General features: G+C 40.3%; 1 protein-coding gene across 4 annotated transcripts; it reads left to right on the top strand.

Annotated features, from left to right (window-relative positions):
• The first annotated feature begins 7,804 nt into the window (after positions 1-7,804).
• LOC149743985 (putative tRNA(His) guanylyltransferase) lies at positions 7,805-14,618 on the top strand. 4 transcript variants are annotated; one of them, XM_089905915.1, is made up of 6 exons: positions 7,805-8,013; positions 8,833-9,009; positions 9,668-9,837; positions 10,637-10,725; positions 11,932-12,039; positions 13,099-14,618. In XM_089905915.1, the coding sequence occupies exons 1-6, from the start codon at positions 7,823-7,825 to the stop codon at positions 13,258-13,260; spliced, it is 897 nt and encodes a 298-aa protein (XP_089762041.1). In that variant the 5' UTR covers positions 7,805-7,822; the 3' UTR covers positions 13,261-14,618. The 4 variants fall into 4 exon arrangements, with proteins under 4 accessions (XP_089762041.1, XP_089762042.1, XP_089762044.1 ...); XM_089905916.1 differs by lacking the exon at positions 7,805-8,013 and adding an exon at positions 8,029-8,313; XM_089905918.1 differs by lacking the exon at positions 7,805-8,013 and having other exon boundaries at positions 8,838-9,009; positions 9,763-9,837.
• The last annotated feature ends 996 nt before the right edge of the window (positions 14,619-15,614 follow it).

Below are 15,614 nucleotides of genomic sequence, written 5' to 3'. Positions count from 1 at the left end.
CTAATGAAAAACATGGCGACTAGTGAAAACACTGTATTGTATAATTGAAATTTGCTGAAAGAGTAGAACTTAAATGTTCTTACCTCCCCCCCAAAAGGATAAATACGTGAAGTGATGGATGTGTTAATTAACGAGATGGGTGGAATCCTTTCACAATGTTCACATACATCAAATCACCACGATGTACATTTTAAATTTCTTGTAATTTTATGTCAATTGTACCTCAGTAAGCTGAAATAATAGGTCTAAAAAAATGCAGAGTTGTTAGAATGCATTTGAACTTAAGAGATCATTAACTTAATATAACTATATTTGATAATAATAATAATATATATATAGTAGTATGATCCTCACAGTAACCACAAACCAAAAACCTATAATAGCTACACACTCAAAAAAGAAAAAGCAATCCAAACATAACACTAAAGATAGTCATCAGGGGCTTCCCTGGTGGCGCAGTGGTTGAGAGCCCACCTGCCGAAGCAGGGGACACGGGTTCGTGCCCCGGTCCGGGAAGATCCCACATGCTGCGGAGCAGCTGGGCCCGTGAACCATGGCCACTGGGCCTGCGTGTCCGGAGCCTGTGCTCCGCAATGGGAGAGGCCACAACAGTGAGACGCCTGCGTACCGCAAAAAAAAAAAAAAAAAAAAAAAAGATAGTCATCAAATCACAAGGGAAGAGAGCAAAAGAAGAAAAAAGGAACAAAAAATAACTACAAAAACAACCGCAAAACAATTAACAAAATGGCAATAAGTACATACCTATCAACAATTACTGCAAATGTAAATATACTAAATGTTGCATTCAAAAATCATAGAGTGGCTGAATGGATAAAGAAAGAAAACAAGACCCATCTATATGTGGCCTATAAGAGACTCACTTCAGATCTAAAGGCACACACGGACTGAAAATGAGAGGATGGAAAAAGGTATCCTGTGCAGATGGAAACAGAAAGAAAGTTGGGGTAGCAATACCTATATATCAGACAAAATAGAGTTCAAAACAGAGTTTTGTGATGATATAATAATTGTAAATATATATGCATTCAACATACGAGCACCTAAATACATAAAGCAAATATGGAAAAACATAAAGGGAGAAATTGACAGCAACATAATACCAGCAGGAGATTTTAACACCCCACTGTTATCAATGGACAAATCATTCAAAGAGAAAATCAATAAGGAATCACAGACCTCAAATGATACATTAAACCAAATGGAATTAATAGATGTACATATAGATCATTCCATCAAAAGCAGCAGAATACACATCTTTTCAAGTGTACATGCAACAGTCTTCGGGATAGATCACATGCTAGACCACAAAACAAGTCTCAGTTAGCTTAAGACTGAAATCATACCAAGCATCTTTTCCAACCACAATATTATGAAATTAGAAATGAACTACAAGAAAAAAAAACAAAAAGTACAAACAAACGTATGGAGGCTAAACAAAATGCTGCTAAACAACAAATTTGTCACTGTAGAAATCAAAGAGGAAATCAAGAAATACCTAAAGACAAATGAAAATGGAAAAAACGATCCAAAAAATCTATGGGATGCAGCAAAAGCAGTTCTGAGACAGAAGTTTATTGTGATACAAGTCTAGCTCTGGGAATAAGAAAAATTACAAATAAATTAGCCTTAAATGTAAAGGACTAAAAAAAGAAGAGCAAACAAAACCCAAAGTTGGTAAAGGGAGAGAAATAATAAAGATCAGAGCAGAAATAAAGACCAAAAAAAGAAAAAAATAGAAAAGATCAATGAAACTAAGAGCTGGTTCCTTGAAAGGATAAATAAAATTGATAAACCTTTAGCCAGCCAGACTCATCAAGAAAAAAAAAAAGGAGCCCAAATAAATAAAATCAGAAATGAAAGAGAAATTACAACCAACACCATAGAAATAGGATCATAAGAGATTATTATAAACAATTGTATGCCAATAAAATGGGCAATCTAGAAGAATGGATAAATTCCTAGAAACACACAATCTCCCAAGACTGAATCAGGAAGAAATACAAAATATGAACACACCTATACCAGTAATGACATTGAATCAATAATTTTAAAAACTCGCAACAAACAACAGTCCAAGATCAGATCACTTCACAAATGAATTCTATCAAACATTTAAAGAAGAGTTAACACCTATCCTTCTCAAACTATTCCAAAAAATGGAAGAAGAAATGTTTCCAAACTTATTCTACAAGGCCAGCATCACCCTGACACCAAAACCAGATCTGCTATATCAACCACCTCCCCATCCTGACTTGATGGAGGAATAGGGCAGAGAGGGAGAGTTGCCTACCCTCCAGGGGAGCACTATGCTCTTGACCAGTATTTGAACACCAACACTAATACATTTTACTAACTGGGAAGGTATGGTTTTGGACAAGATTCTTTAAGGAAATTGCTAACCAACAACAAAGGAGAACAAGAGAGAGCAGTTATTAGGGGAAAAAATGAAGTTATTATTTATTTACATACCCCAATGAATTGAGACATCTAAAAACCCAATTTCATAAATAAAAAAGGAACTTACTGGCTTAATCTCTCAACAAATATTTATTGATTGCTTCCCTTGTGCCAGACACTGTTCTAGGTAAGGGCGATACAGCTTTGAAAAATATTAAACAAGGTCCCTGCTTTCCTGGAACTTATAAGAGTCTAGGAGTAGCACTGGCTCCAGGCATTGTGATCAGTGCCATCAGAAAATTTTTTCTCCATCTTTCAGATTTTTTCCTTTTGTGCAGGCTTAATTTGGAGCAGGGATGGGCTCTTCCTGCTTGAAGCTTTGTGGCTACCAGTGTAGCAACTCTAATAGGAAGAGAGTCTCATTTTCCCAGTCATTGTAGGACAATGCTAGACTGTCTCATTGACGTGGCTTGGGCTAGGTGCATATCTCTGAACCTGATTAGACAGATCTCAGTTATTAGTGAGGCCGCCACAAGTGTTTGTGCAGGTTATTCACTGCAAAGAGAACAAGCAGGAGCTGAGGTCCAGTGCAGGGCACACCATGTTTTTGCCTCGTGCAGAACTATATCTGCTGGAGAGGGTGCATTTTTCTAATTCACACTGTGACACTACAGTGGTTTTAGTCAAGTGCTCACCATGGAGCAAAGGTGGGATAGGGTTATCCCCACATAAACCAAATGGTCTGAGGGTGGGAAAAGGACAGCGGGGTGCCTTTGGCAAAAGACAGTAAAAGGGATGTTGAGTAGGCAAAAAAACAGCTATCCACTTCATTCCTTTAAAACATAGAAAGGCAAGGTCATAGAGTAGAGAAAACTTGGACTTGGCATCAGAAGGACTGGGTTCTAATTCTGGTTGTGGAAGCCATGGGAAATTGGGCATATCACTTAACCAACTCCCACAGAGTTTGTTTCCTTTCTTGAAAAATAGAATTATTTTTCTGCCTCCCCCACACACTCATTGAAAGGGAAAATGAGATAATAAATGAGAATATGGTTTGAAAATTGTAAGTTTCTTACATCTGGAAGGTATTATGATTATTTATTACATTTTTCCAGTCAGTATCTTGCCCAGTGCCCTTACACATTGAAGGTTCCCATTAGGTATTTATTAATTGCCTGATCCATGATATGGAAACTCACGTCACTCTGGGTCCTTTTCCAAAACTTTGTACAAGCAAAATGTTTTGGTGAAATATTCATTCAACATTAAAATTCAACGACACTAGGAACATGCAGAGCAAGCTATCTTCTGACCTCATCATTCAGATCTCAATTTAAGTATTACTTCCTCAGGGGAAACTTCATGGTTCATCCCCAGTCCCCCAATCAGGGCAGGGCCTCCAACCTGTTTCACAACACTTAACACAATTCTAGTTTAATGGTTACTTGTGAAATTCTTGTTTAATGCCTGTCTCCATCATTGGCCATGAACTCCATTGTGCAGGCACCATGGCTGTATTGTTTGATGTTGCATCCTGTTGTGCATGGTACATAGTAGGAAATTAAGAAACGTTTGTTCAATGAATGAGTAAATTCATGAGATTAAGTGGAACAAGGTCAAGTGGACTAGGAAACATACATCTAATTTCCCCTTTCTGTTCTCCTAATTTTTAAAAAAATATTTACTTATTTATTTATTTAGCTGTGTCGGATCTTAGTTGCATGCGGGCTCAGTAGTTGCAGTACATGGGCTTAGTTACCCCACCCGTGGAATGTGGGATCTTAGTTCCCTGACCAGGGATCGAACCCACGTCCCCTGCATTGGAAGGCAGATTCTTAACCACTGGACCACCAGGGAAGCCCCTCTCCTAATATTTTTTTTCCAAGCCCTCCAGGGACCACGTCCTCATGACTTACGGAACTGCTGCTAAGTAGAGAAAGAATGGGTAGTTGACTAAGCATGTCCCTTTAAGGACACACAATCAATGACTATTCAGAAATAAAATCCATTCACTCTGACCTACGCAAGCTACGTCTCAAAAATTCAGAATAAATGTATTACGGCAAAAAAAAAAATGTATTACGGCAATTACAAGATGTGTAATCATTAATTTACTCTAGAATAATAGTTCTAAATTTTATACCTGTGTATGTCCTAGTATGTCCTAATGCTTCTCTCTGCCTCAAAACTGTGACAGAACTAGGCAGTTCATTCCTGGAAGCATATGCATTACTCCCGGCCACAAATTTGATTACAGTGGTTCAGAGCAGGGAAGGAGACTTCAGAGACAAATTATTCCTTCTTACCCGCCTCCACCCTAAATTTCATTTACATAATGCAGTTCTTAGTATAAATGAAATGAGTCAGCATTGGGGAAGACAAACTGAAACGTGACTTCCATACCAAAGGCAACTTTTCTTTCTGTCAGTCTTAGTGAGTAAATGATCTTCCAAGTAATAGAATTTTTGAAAAATAGAGGTCAGCATGCAGTTAGGTCATAAATATCTATGTGCAGAATTTTTTTTAACTTTTAATTTTGGTAAAATACACATAACAAAAAATTTACCATTTTAACCATTTTTAAGTACGGTTCAGTGGTGTTAAGTATATTCACATTATTCTGCACCCATTCCCCAGGCCTATACTCATCAACAACTCCCCTTCCCCCACTGCCCCCATCCCCTAGCAACCATCATTCTACTTTCTGTCTGTACGAATTTGACTTCTCTAAGCACCTCATCAAGTTTCCAGAATCATACAGTATTTGTCTTTTTGTGAAAAGTGTCCCCTCCCTCAAAGCCCCAGTGCAGGCCAGGCCTTTTACTTGAAAGGGCTTGGAGTGGGAGGTCCAGGGTCTGCTCTTTCACTCTGCTCCCACTCCAACAACCTGGAAGGAGGTGGGAGGCACATTCTGGTTCTGAGATTCTCTGCATCACTCCCCTCTTTTCAAGGCTTAATTCCAATTGAGAGCTGAACTAGGCTGTAGACAAGGCAGTGGCCTTCTACGTAATTGGCTGGGTGATGGGAAGTCCTCTCTTCTTGGGTTGGCATGGTGCCTGGGGCCATGTTTTTAGCACCAGCCTGATCCTCCAAGGATCCCTTGAAGAGAGGCAGCCATAGCTCCCTTTGGCCCTTCGAGCTCTGTCTGTCTCCATATCGTCTCCAGGAGGGGTGACTTTACTTGCCCAGTGGCCCCAGAGGCAACTCCCGGCTCCTGCCCCCCACCAACCTCTGAGATCCTTCTTATGAGACTGATAATGATAATGATCTTTTCTAGGCCCCAAAGGCTGAGGGGGACTGCAGTGAGGTATCCCCATCCTTTCCTCAGCTACTGCACATCACTGGTCCTTCTCATCTACTGGGCTAGGTTGCTCCAGAAACCTCCAAGTAGTTTGATATGATTTCAGATCCACTTGTTTATGACTAAAGTGAAGTTGTTTTAATCCACTTGTTTATGGCAAAGGCAAAAAAAAGCTGTTTTTAGAAATAAAGTTGTTTCGGGCTTCCCTGGTGGCGCAGTGGTTTAGAATCCACCTGCCAATGCAGGGGACACGGGTTTGAGCCCTGGTCCGGGAAGATCCCACATGCTGTGGAGCAGCTAAGCCTGTGGGCCACAACTACTGAGCCTACGGTCTAGAGACCACGAGCCACAACTACAGAGCCTGCGTGCCTAGAGCCTGTGCTCCGCAACAAGAGAAGCCACTGGAGTGGGAAGCCTGTGCACCGCAACAAAGAGTAGCCCTGGCTCGCCGCCATTAAAGAAAGTCCACGCACAGCAACAAAGACCCAACGCAGCCATAAATAAATAAATAAATTTAAGAATCTTTCTTTAAAAAAAAAAAAGGAAAGAAATAAAGTTGTTTTGCTATAAGAATGAAGTAAGTTGTGTCAAGATGTCATTATCTCATCTGTTGTCATCGATAAGCACCCAGCAGCTCAACTGCTGAGGGGCCCCACTGGGGGCTTATCAATAAAAACAGACTAAGAAGCAACTGTGGTGAGGAGTTTGTGAGGACTATCCGAGAGTTTTGAACTGGGCAAGGTGACTCTTTGCTGACCTAACAGCTCTCTGAAGACCCCTGGAGCATAAGCTTCTGCTGGTAAAAGTGACTCTTTTACCAGCACTGGCGAAAGCTGTGCAGGGACCCAGCAAAGATCATATTGCACCTCAACACCAGGCTTCATTCCCTAACAACATACTCTAGCAACAGGGGACTTTCCACTTTCGTTTAGCTGGCAGCTGGACATCAACTTGTGGTTGGCTAAGCCAAGTCTCCTGAGAACCAACCGCATAGGAAAGATACACCTCAACTGAATTTGGACTTTCTCTTATCTCCCCTTGCCTGGAACAATAGTGTAAGCAATCTATCATCTGGAGTATGTTATTTCTTTACTGGCTTATTAAGAGACATATCCAGTATGCTATTGGCTTGTGAAATTATAATTCCCACAGTGAACCTATAGTAAATAAAATATTAGCAAAGACAGTCTCAGTCTCTGAGCATAATTTGGCCCAAAACAAAACACATCTCTATCTCTATGTTCATCTCTGTCTCTATTTGTATATCTCTCCCTGAATAGATATGCAAGAAACTGGTAACAGTGATTGCTTAAAGTAGGGAGTTAGGAGTCAGTGAGAGGTTTACTTTTCACCATATACACTTTTATATTGTTTGAATGATATTTTTTGAGGGATATATATATATGAAGGTAATGAATTCAAAAGAGCTTTATAAATCATACAGCATCGTACAAATATGAGGGTTTTACTGTTACTAGTATCTACCAGCAACAAGATCTCAAGCATGAGTCTTTGTGAAAAAGTTGAATGACTTAATTAGTACTACGTATGTTAGAATGAGTCCTTTAAATTAATTTATTTAAGTCACTCTTTGAAATATTTAATGACGTTGGCAAATACTCAAGGTGAGTGGAAAAAATACAAAAATTGCACAGGTGTCTGATTCCAATTTTGTGTATTCCCTGTGTAAACATACATATATTAAAACAGACCGTAAGGAACCATCCACAGTGCTTTGACGGGGAGAGGGGAGGCATGAAGTGTTAATTTTCTTAACTATATTTTTCGATATAACCCACATTTTCTACAACAAATTAACAAATACTATTTGGAAAGAAAAAAATCACAAACCTTCAAACTTGGCCAGAAATGAATTTTTTAAAATTTCGTGAGATTGATTTGTTGCAAGACGGAAGGAGACAGGCAAGCAGCCACGAGTAGTGCTAAGGGAAGCATGGAACCCTCCTTCCAGGTCCGGAAGTCCATTAAGAACTACAAGGAGAGGCGAGAGAGATGTTGGCCTCCACTACGGCTAGAGCGACCGTGAGAAGACACAGGAACTTCCGGGGCGGAGTTCTCTGGTGTTTTCATTTCCGTGGGGGAATGTGGGCAGCTGGCGCCGTGAAAGTTAGTGGTTGCTTGGCTGCCTTTTCCGTCACTTTGAGACGGTGCTTGAAATTGGGAGCGGCAATGGCAAAGAGCAAGTTCGAGTACGTGCGGGACTTCGAGGCTGACGACACATGCCTTGCCCACTGCTGGGTGGTGGTGCGGCTGGACGGCAGGAATTTCCATCGGTGAGCGAGCTGGGCTCAGGGCTGCGTGGTTCGCCAGTGCTTCCAGAGAATGCGACGCATTTGTCGCAGCCCCGAGCTCATGGTTACCGGGGTAACTCGGCAGCCAGTGAGCGCGCGGCACTGAGCATCACTCTGCGTGCTGGCTACAACCGGCTTGAACGCGAGCTGGGTGGGGTAAATGAGACACGGTGCTCCCCTAGTGAGGAGCTGGCTTGGGGTGTCCGTTAGCAAGACTGTGGTGGAAAAAGTCACTCTCGGGCCCATTATTTCAGCTCTTCAACAAATTGACGAACTATTTTGGTAGGTATCTTTGAGGGCTGACTGTTTTGCGGTCCTTTCTGGCCTTGCTGTGGGCACCACTGTAGAGTATGTTGTTTCATTATAAGTAGCAGAACACATGGACTGGATTCAGGAGGGAAAAAGTCAGAAAAAAAGAAAAGTGTAGCAGGAAGATGGGAATTTAAGTCTTAAAAGTGTTTTTAGTAATGATTATTGTAGTTAACATTTATTGAGCACTTCCAAGGAGCCAGGCATAGTTATATTTATCTCCCTCTCATCTTCAGGAGAATCCTATGAAGTAACTTTATCCCCATTTCACTGAAAAGGGAATGGAGGCTTAGTATTTATGTTACTTTTTCTCAGTTGGTTAGAGCAAGAAAAACTAGAGTTCTTAACGAAATGGATCAGGTTGTGGCTACTGGAATGTCTGGACTCACAGCACACTCACAGCACTCTTTGAATAGCTTCTTTGATCTGTGGTATTAATGATAAGCCCTCTTCCACCCATACCCTTTTCCCTCTTCTTTTTCCCTTATGAAGGTTTGCTGAGAAGCACAACTTTGCAAAACCTAATGACAGCCGTGCTCTCCATCTAATGACTAAATGTGCCCAAACCGTGATGGAAGAACTGGAGGATATTGTGATTGCATATGGGCAGAGTGATGAGTACAGCTTTGTGTTCAAGCGGAAAAGTAATTGGTTTAAAAGAAGAGCCAGGTAGTTTTGTGGCCTAGCTCCTTCAGAATACTTCCTACCAGCATTTGGCTTCTGCTTATCTTAATCACAAACTTACAGACTGTAGTAGTTGCAACTGCACAATGTATGTATATAACAGGTTAGACTGTTGTACTTCCATCTGATACCTGAGCATTCTGTATACCTCTTTAAGTTTTTCTCTGTATTCGCCATCACCTTAGCTTCTAGACTGATCGGGCATTGAACGTTAAGACTAGAAAGAGAAACTAAAGTTTTAGTTAAGGAGGATCTCAGTACAAATTAGACAGATCTGATATTTGATTTGGCAGTATATTGAAACTCTCACAGGAAACAGATCATGTAGTGAATTGGGATGTTTTTAAAACAGTGGTTCCTCTCCTTCCAAGACTTGAAAAAAAACCTCTTGAACCATAAGTTCACGTCACATGCTATGGAAGAACATTTGACATTAGTAAATTACTTATAGGACTAGAAGGAGAGACAGGCTGCATTTTAAATATATAACTGAAATACTAAAATAGTTTTTCTTGACCCATCACTCTTGGCTTGCTAGACAGTTTGTGTTATCTCTCTGTTACACCCACAGACCCTGTCATGGTGTTGAATTAATATCATGTATTTTCTCTTTTCTTGCTCCACCCACTGTGCCTTTTGCAAGTAAGTTTATGACTCACGTGGTCTCCCAGTTCGCCTCCAGCTATGTGTTTTACTGGCGGGATTACTTTGAGGACCAGCCCCTTCTGTATCCCCCAGGCTTTGATGGAAGAGTCGTGGTGTATCCTAGCAACCAGACCTTAAAGGACTATCTCAGCTGGCGGCAAGCAGATTGTAAGTGAAACCAAATAAACAGATGTAGTTAAACTACTGATTCCTTATATTAGAGGTGATGATCTGATACATTTTTGGCCCATGTATTTTGTTTGGAATGCAGTATTTCAAGTTTTTTAAATTAGTTGAAAATACTTGAAAAATTGGAAGGTTTTATGTAAATACTACCTATTTCCAACTTTTTTTGTTTTTTGGAAAAATCAGATCTGGCAATACTAGGTCTATATTCCCACTTAGTATTGGTCAGAACCTGCGTAGTGACTACTGCCTTTATACACACAGACACACACACACATAAACACACACACGCAGGCACACATTCATGCACATAGGAGCCAGTGTGCCTCAGCCTCTACCATTCCCTGTTGTTCCCCTGGGAACTCTGCTTTACACGCCTATGTTTGTGCTGGCTTCAGTGGGTATTCAAGTTGTGACCCTTCCTTACATGACTATGGTGAAATGTTTGTTAGACTCTTATTCATTTGGTATGTCTTGATTTTGCCAGGAGAACTGGAAGAGAGGTGGGAATAATGTAAACCAAATAACTTGGAAAGTATTCCTTAGCTTAATGCACAAGTTAACAGATTTGTGTAAAGCACAACTGAAATGACAGGATAAAACTGTTAGGAAATAAGTTTTTTCTGCTTGACCACTTCCCCCTGTGTTCCCTGTGTATGGCTTTGCGCAAGTAATTATATGTCTCTGCGGGAGAGAGGTGGGGTTCCAGTACTCTTTGAAGGGTGAATATTGAATAAAGATTCTATGTGCATACACAATGCCAACTATGTTTTCTTTACAGGTCACATCAATAATCTTTATAATACAGTTTTCTGGGCACTTGTACAGCAGTCTGGATTAACACCAATCCAAGCCCAAGAGAGATTACAGGTATAAAGATCTTACTGCATTAATACTTAAGGGGGGACAGTTTACGCTCTCTCATGACATTTGGCCTTCTTTTTAAGCTCTTAAATTTTTATGGTTTTGTTTTGAAAAGATAGAAAGATCATACTAGTAGCAGGTCTGCTGCTTGCTTGCTTTGTGACTGTGGATCAGTTGTTACTACTCCCTGAGCCTCAGTGTCCTCAGCTGGAAAATGGAATTAATGGCTCTGCACTCCCACATGGTAGTGCTTAGCTGGAGCTGTGTATAGGCTGCCGCCTATAAAGGGCACATGCTCTTCTTTTTTTGTCAGCCCCACCTGGCTGCTTCATGATTGTCAATCCCTGCTGGGGACCTGGAGTTTCTTGGGGTTAGGACTCCTGTGTATCATTAAGAGTTTAGGCTCTGGGGGTCAAATAATTGTACTCAGAGGCCTTTGTTTAATTTTATCATCTCTGCCTTAGTTTTTAATAGGTAAAATGTAGAAGATAGTAGTTCCTACCTCATAGGTTTCTGGTGAGAATTAAATGGCGTGATGCATGTAAAACACATAAAGGCTAGTACAGGGCACACTGTAAGTACTTAATAAATACTGGCTTTTATCATTAGATGACCATGCTACTTGTAGGAAAACTAACCGTGAAATGAGATGATGTGTTGTATTAGCTCCTAATACAATGCCTGGGACGTTAAAATGACGCAGTAAATGGTTGTCCTTATTAACAATCATGATAAAGTTGCATATGTAGCAGTAATAGGAAGACTGGTAGATCTAGCCAGAGTTTGGAAGTATTGAGATCAGATTTTGATTCTTATACGAATAAGAGCACTTTTGGCCTCGGAAAATTTATATAATCTTTCTAAGCTTCAGAGCTCTCATCTCTAAAATGGAGATGGTTATGAGGGTCAAATAATACAAAAGCTATCTAGTACAGAATCGGTACTCTTACTATTAGTTCCTCTCACCCCATCACAGTAGTGACTTGTAAAGGCAGTTATTTGCTACAAAAGAGAATTTTATGAATTTTGATATTTAAATAAGATTTGAACTGCTTTTAAGATGAAAATTCATTAACACCTATATGACGTTTGATGAAATGCTTCCACTTCTTGATATGTTGTGGAAGTTTAGGTAGAGAGTGGAATGGATAGGTGGGGTTAGGGAAGAGAAAAGACCTACAAAGCTTTTTATGTGTGTTTTTATTTCTTCAGGGAACTCTTACAGCAGACAAGAATGAGATTTTATTTTCTGAATTCAACATCAACTACAATAATGAGCCACTGATGTATAGGAAGGGAACTGTGTTGATATGGCAGAAGGTAATGCTGTTATGTCTGAGGAAAAACGGAGGTCAGAAGGAAAGCCTGTGCCCATCCCAGGCTTTGTCTTGCCTGCTGCCTGTATGCTGATGTGACTCCAGTCACTAGCACAAATTAGACCCTTTCCAAAATGAGATGCTATAGATTATTATTATGGATGCTCGTTTTGTCAGTTTGTCAGTGAACATTGTGATCTGGACTCCCCCGTTCTGTAAGTAGAATCACAGAATTTTAGAATTATTACACTTTTCCATGTCATAAGCTCTCCCCAAATCTGATCAAACCCCTTTAAACAGGTAAGTGCAGATATGAGAATTTTTGCATTCAGAGAACATTTAAAAAAATAATTTCTCCCACACTGGATAATTCCATTAAATGGTCCATCCATCCCATGAGAACTGTAATATAAGGAACTGATGTTGCATGTGAGGGTTCTGTCCCTTGCAGAATGTTTGAGGGCTTCCCTAGACATTCATACTTAACTTAATATTCTGTCTGTGCATTCACCTGTATCCTTAATTCTACCAATATTTTTGCTCTGTTCCAGCTCCTGGGCATAATGAAGTCTCTAAATTTATTTCCTTCTGTCTAAAGTATTTTTTTCTGAAATGAATGTTTTCAAGTATTAAGGGGTATTAGGTATCCCAGTGGCAGCTTCAGCTCTTTTATTAGTATTTTTAAAACATTTGTTTGGCACAGACTCGGATCCTTCTTAATGCAGGTGGGAGAGCAGAAATGTCTTTAATTTTATGGTTATTGCTAACAAGGAACATAGAATCCCTTCTTTGTTCCTAAGGTCTCCTTTCAAAATACAGCAACATAACTTTTTTAAAAAGTATTTTAGTTGTAAAGAAATTCATGTATGGTGAGAGATATACATATATCTCTGATATATATATATATGTATATATATGTTCATATATATATATATATATATGCCTGAAAATACGTATTTGTCAGAAGTATATAAAGTAAAAAAGTAAACTTCCCCCACTTCTCCCTCTTCTCTCCCAAACCGACTCTCTAGTTAATGTGTCAATATTTTAACTTTACCTATAGGTGGATGAAGTCACGACAAAAGAAGTTAGGCTGCCAGCAGAAATGGAAGGAAGAAAGATGGTGGTGACCCGGACCAGGACTAAGGCGGTGCCCTTACACTGCGATGTCATTGGGGATGCTTTCTGGAAGGAACATCCAGAAATCCTACATGAAGACAGCTGACCCTTTGCTTTTCATTACTGGTGTGCTTGACCATGCAGGGTCCCCCAAGTCTCCTGGCCTTAGGTGGCCCTAGCATCTGTGCCATGCAGAACAGTGTCCTGGGAGTGACATGACTGGTTGGGAGGGGAACAGAGAAAGAAGGGATGAATGTGGGTGGTGTATCTTGTTCTGCTTTAAGTGGAACACCTATTTTTTGGTGTTGAAACATGGTTCCTTTGGTAGAAGTACAGTTTTTTAAAAATCATGGTACTATTTTTATAAAGCAAGAACTATTTTATGCCTTGCAAAATGAATCATTTTTAGATTGTGGCGTAAGCCTTATAAAAACTTGTCAAGCTCTTTTCACCTATGATAGAAGATGAGCCCAAACTTTACTCTCACCCACTTATTCTTAACCACAGAATCCAGTGACCTTGGTCACCTTGCCCACCTATCTACTTGCATTCATCTTTGGCAGACCTGGAGTTAATATGGGTTGATGCCTGCCTGATGCCTCTGAATTCAGGAATTCCAGGGCAAACTCAGGGCTTTGTGCCAATCTCCAGATTGGCAACTTGAGCTGAACAAATGAGTTGTAGTTTGGATGTCCTTGTGTAAACATTCCCTAGATTGATTTTGTGGAGTTGGCAGCCTGATCATCATGATCATCTTGCCAGGGGCAATGATTACAAGGCCACTTAACCTCTTTCTAAGAAGAAAGAGAATTACCTGTTTATGTGGGAGAAAGAAAACAGCGAGAATGAATGAACGAGGAGGAAGAAACATTTACTCTCTGTCCTCTAGACACTTCAGTTTTGAAAGTCACCTTCCTGTGGACTTCCTGAAAAAGATTCTCAGGTAGCCTCTGGATAATCGGAACAGTGACATTTGAGTTGGAGAACAGAGGGACCAACCCTCATCTTGGGGTCACAGGTAGCAGGTGGCAGAGGAGTCCTAATAGTTCTGCCTGCCGACGGGCCAGTGGAATTGGGCGAGGAGCAGCAGGAACTGCGTGTCGCCAAGCCGTTGGCCTCTGAAGGGGGGAGGTAGTGGGGGTAGGTGGTCGAGAACTCATGTCTCCTCTTGTCCTCACTTCATGTTGTAGAGGAAGAAGATTAATTTGGCTCTATAAAGAATTAACTAAGAGATAGCCCACATCCCAGTGCCTGGTCTTGCATTGTAGAATTTACAGCCAAGAAGAAAATGTATTTTTGAAAGGGCAACGGCTGGTCTCATCCCTCACCAATTGACACCCCATCTGTCAATGCCTTTTTTTCCCTTCCTGTTCTCTTCGCTTCGTGGGAATAGGAGACATGGCTCATGTTTGGTAATTGATAAGATTTCTTTGAGAGAAAAAAATAAAGCTTTCAACTCCCTTGGCCTAATTTTTCATTTGTTTTTTTTCATAGAAACGCAGTATGAGTCCAACTTTCATGTGTGTGTGTCTTTACATAAGCCAGGCTCACATCCCTTCATCACAGTGGTGGTTCACAGACTTCTGAATGCAACAAGTTTACTTGAAATACTCATTTAAAATGCCAGTTCTAAGCTTTCCCCATGAAGATTTTGGGGTTCAAAGGCTTTTGGTGGATAATGGTCGATGTACCACACTTTGTGTAACAAGGCCCAAATATGATATACCTAGGCTAGTACACTGTGATAGGCCAAGTAAGGCAATAAGAATGTAGCTCTTGATTGGCAAATTTAACTTACTTGTCAGTAAATTATAGCATTTTATATCAAAACAAATATAAGGTATTAGTACAAATTTTTAAGACAACTACCCACGGAAGTTTTGTGTTTTCTGTGGGTGCTATGTGATACCACAAAGGCTATCACTTGATTTTGTTACAAGACGGGGATGTGCACTTGCTCGTTGAATTGCCAGCAGTTTGCAGGTTTGACGTTTGTGTTGGGGCAGGGGTTTTGAGCAAAGGAATGACCCGGGTTTACCTATTGAGTTATGTAGTGCTATCAGAAGCATTGTTGGTAGTTTTTATGTTATCTTTTTTATTTTGCATCATGTATTCTAAAGTATACTTCACAGCTGTATATTTTCATCCTGCTCTCTAAGAGAATAGTATTCTCTGCGGCTTCCTTTCCAGGTCTTAAGGAAACTTTAAAATATGCACAAAAGCAACTAGTATAGAATTAATACCAGTTGATAGCAGTTTGGGAGAGTGGTGACAGGAAAGTCATTTGTGTGGCCTGTAGGTGACTGGAAACACCTTGGCTCTGCTGGATGAGGGGGTAATATCTGAGCCTTTGGTGTAGAGTAGACTATTATTTTAATATCAAAAAACAAAAAATATTCCGCTGAACAGAGGCTCCAAAGTACAACCAGGTTTTGAAAATCTTGTTATCTTGTCCTCCAA

This window comes from Delphinapterus leucas, unplaced genomic scaffold (genome assembly GCF_059928025.1).
Source record: "Delphinapterus leucas isolate spDelLeu-1000000601 "Yukka" unplaced genomic scaffold, BTC_Dleu_Yukka2 spDelLeu_asBTCV2_sq31, whole genome shotgun sequence".
Taxonomy (NCBI): domain Eukaryota; kingdom Metazoa; phylum Chordata; class Mammalia; order Artiodactyla; family Monodontidae; genus Delphinapterus; species Delphinapterus leucas.
Note: the sequence above shows the minus strand (reverse complement) of the source record. Positions and strands in the feature narration are given on the sequence as shown.

Excerpts from the sequence above, each read along its gene's own strand:
- LOC149743985 (XM_089905915.1), top strand. The coding sequence starts at position 7,823 with ATGTGGGCAGCTGGCGCCGTGAAAGTTAGTGGTTGCTTGGCTGCCTTT. Across the intron at positions 9,838-10,636 it reads CAGCTGGCGGCAAGCAGATT|GTCACATCAATAATCTTTAT; the intron begins GTAAGTGAAACC and ends TTTTCTTTACAG. Across the intron at positions 10,726-11,931 it reads AAGCCCAAGAGAGATTACAG|GGAACTCTTACAGCAGACAA; the intron begins GTATAAAGATCT and ends TTATTTCTTCAG.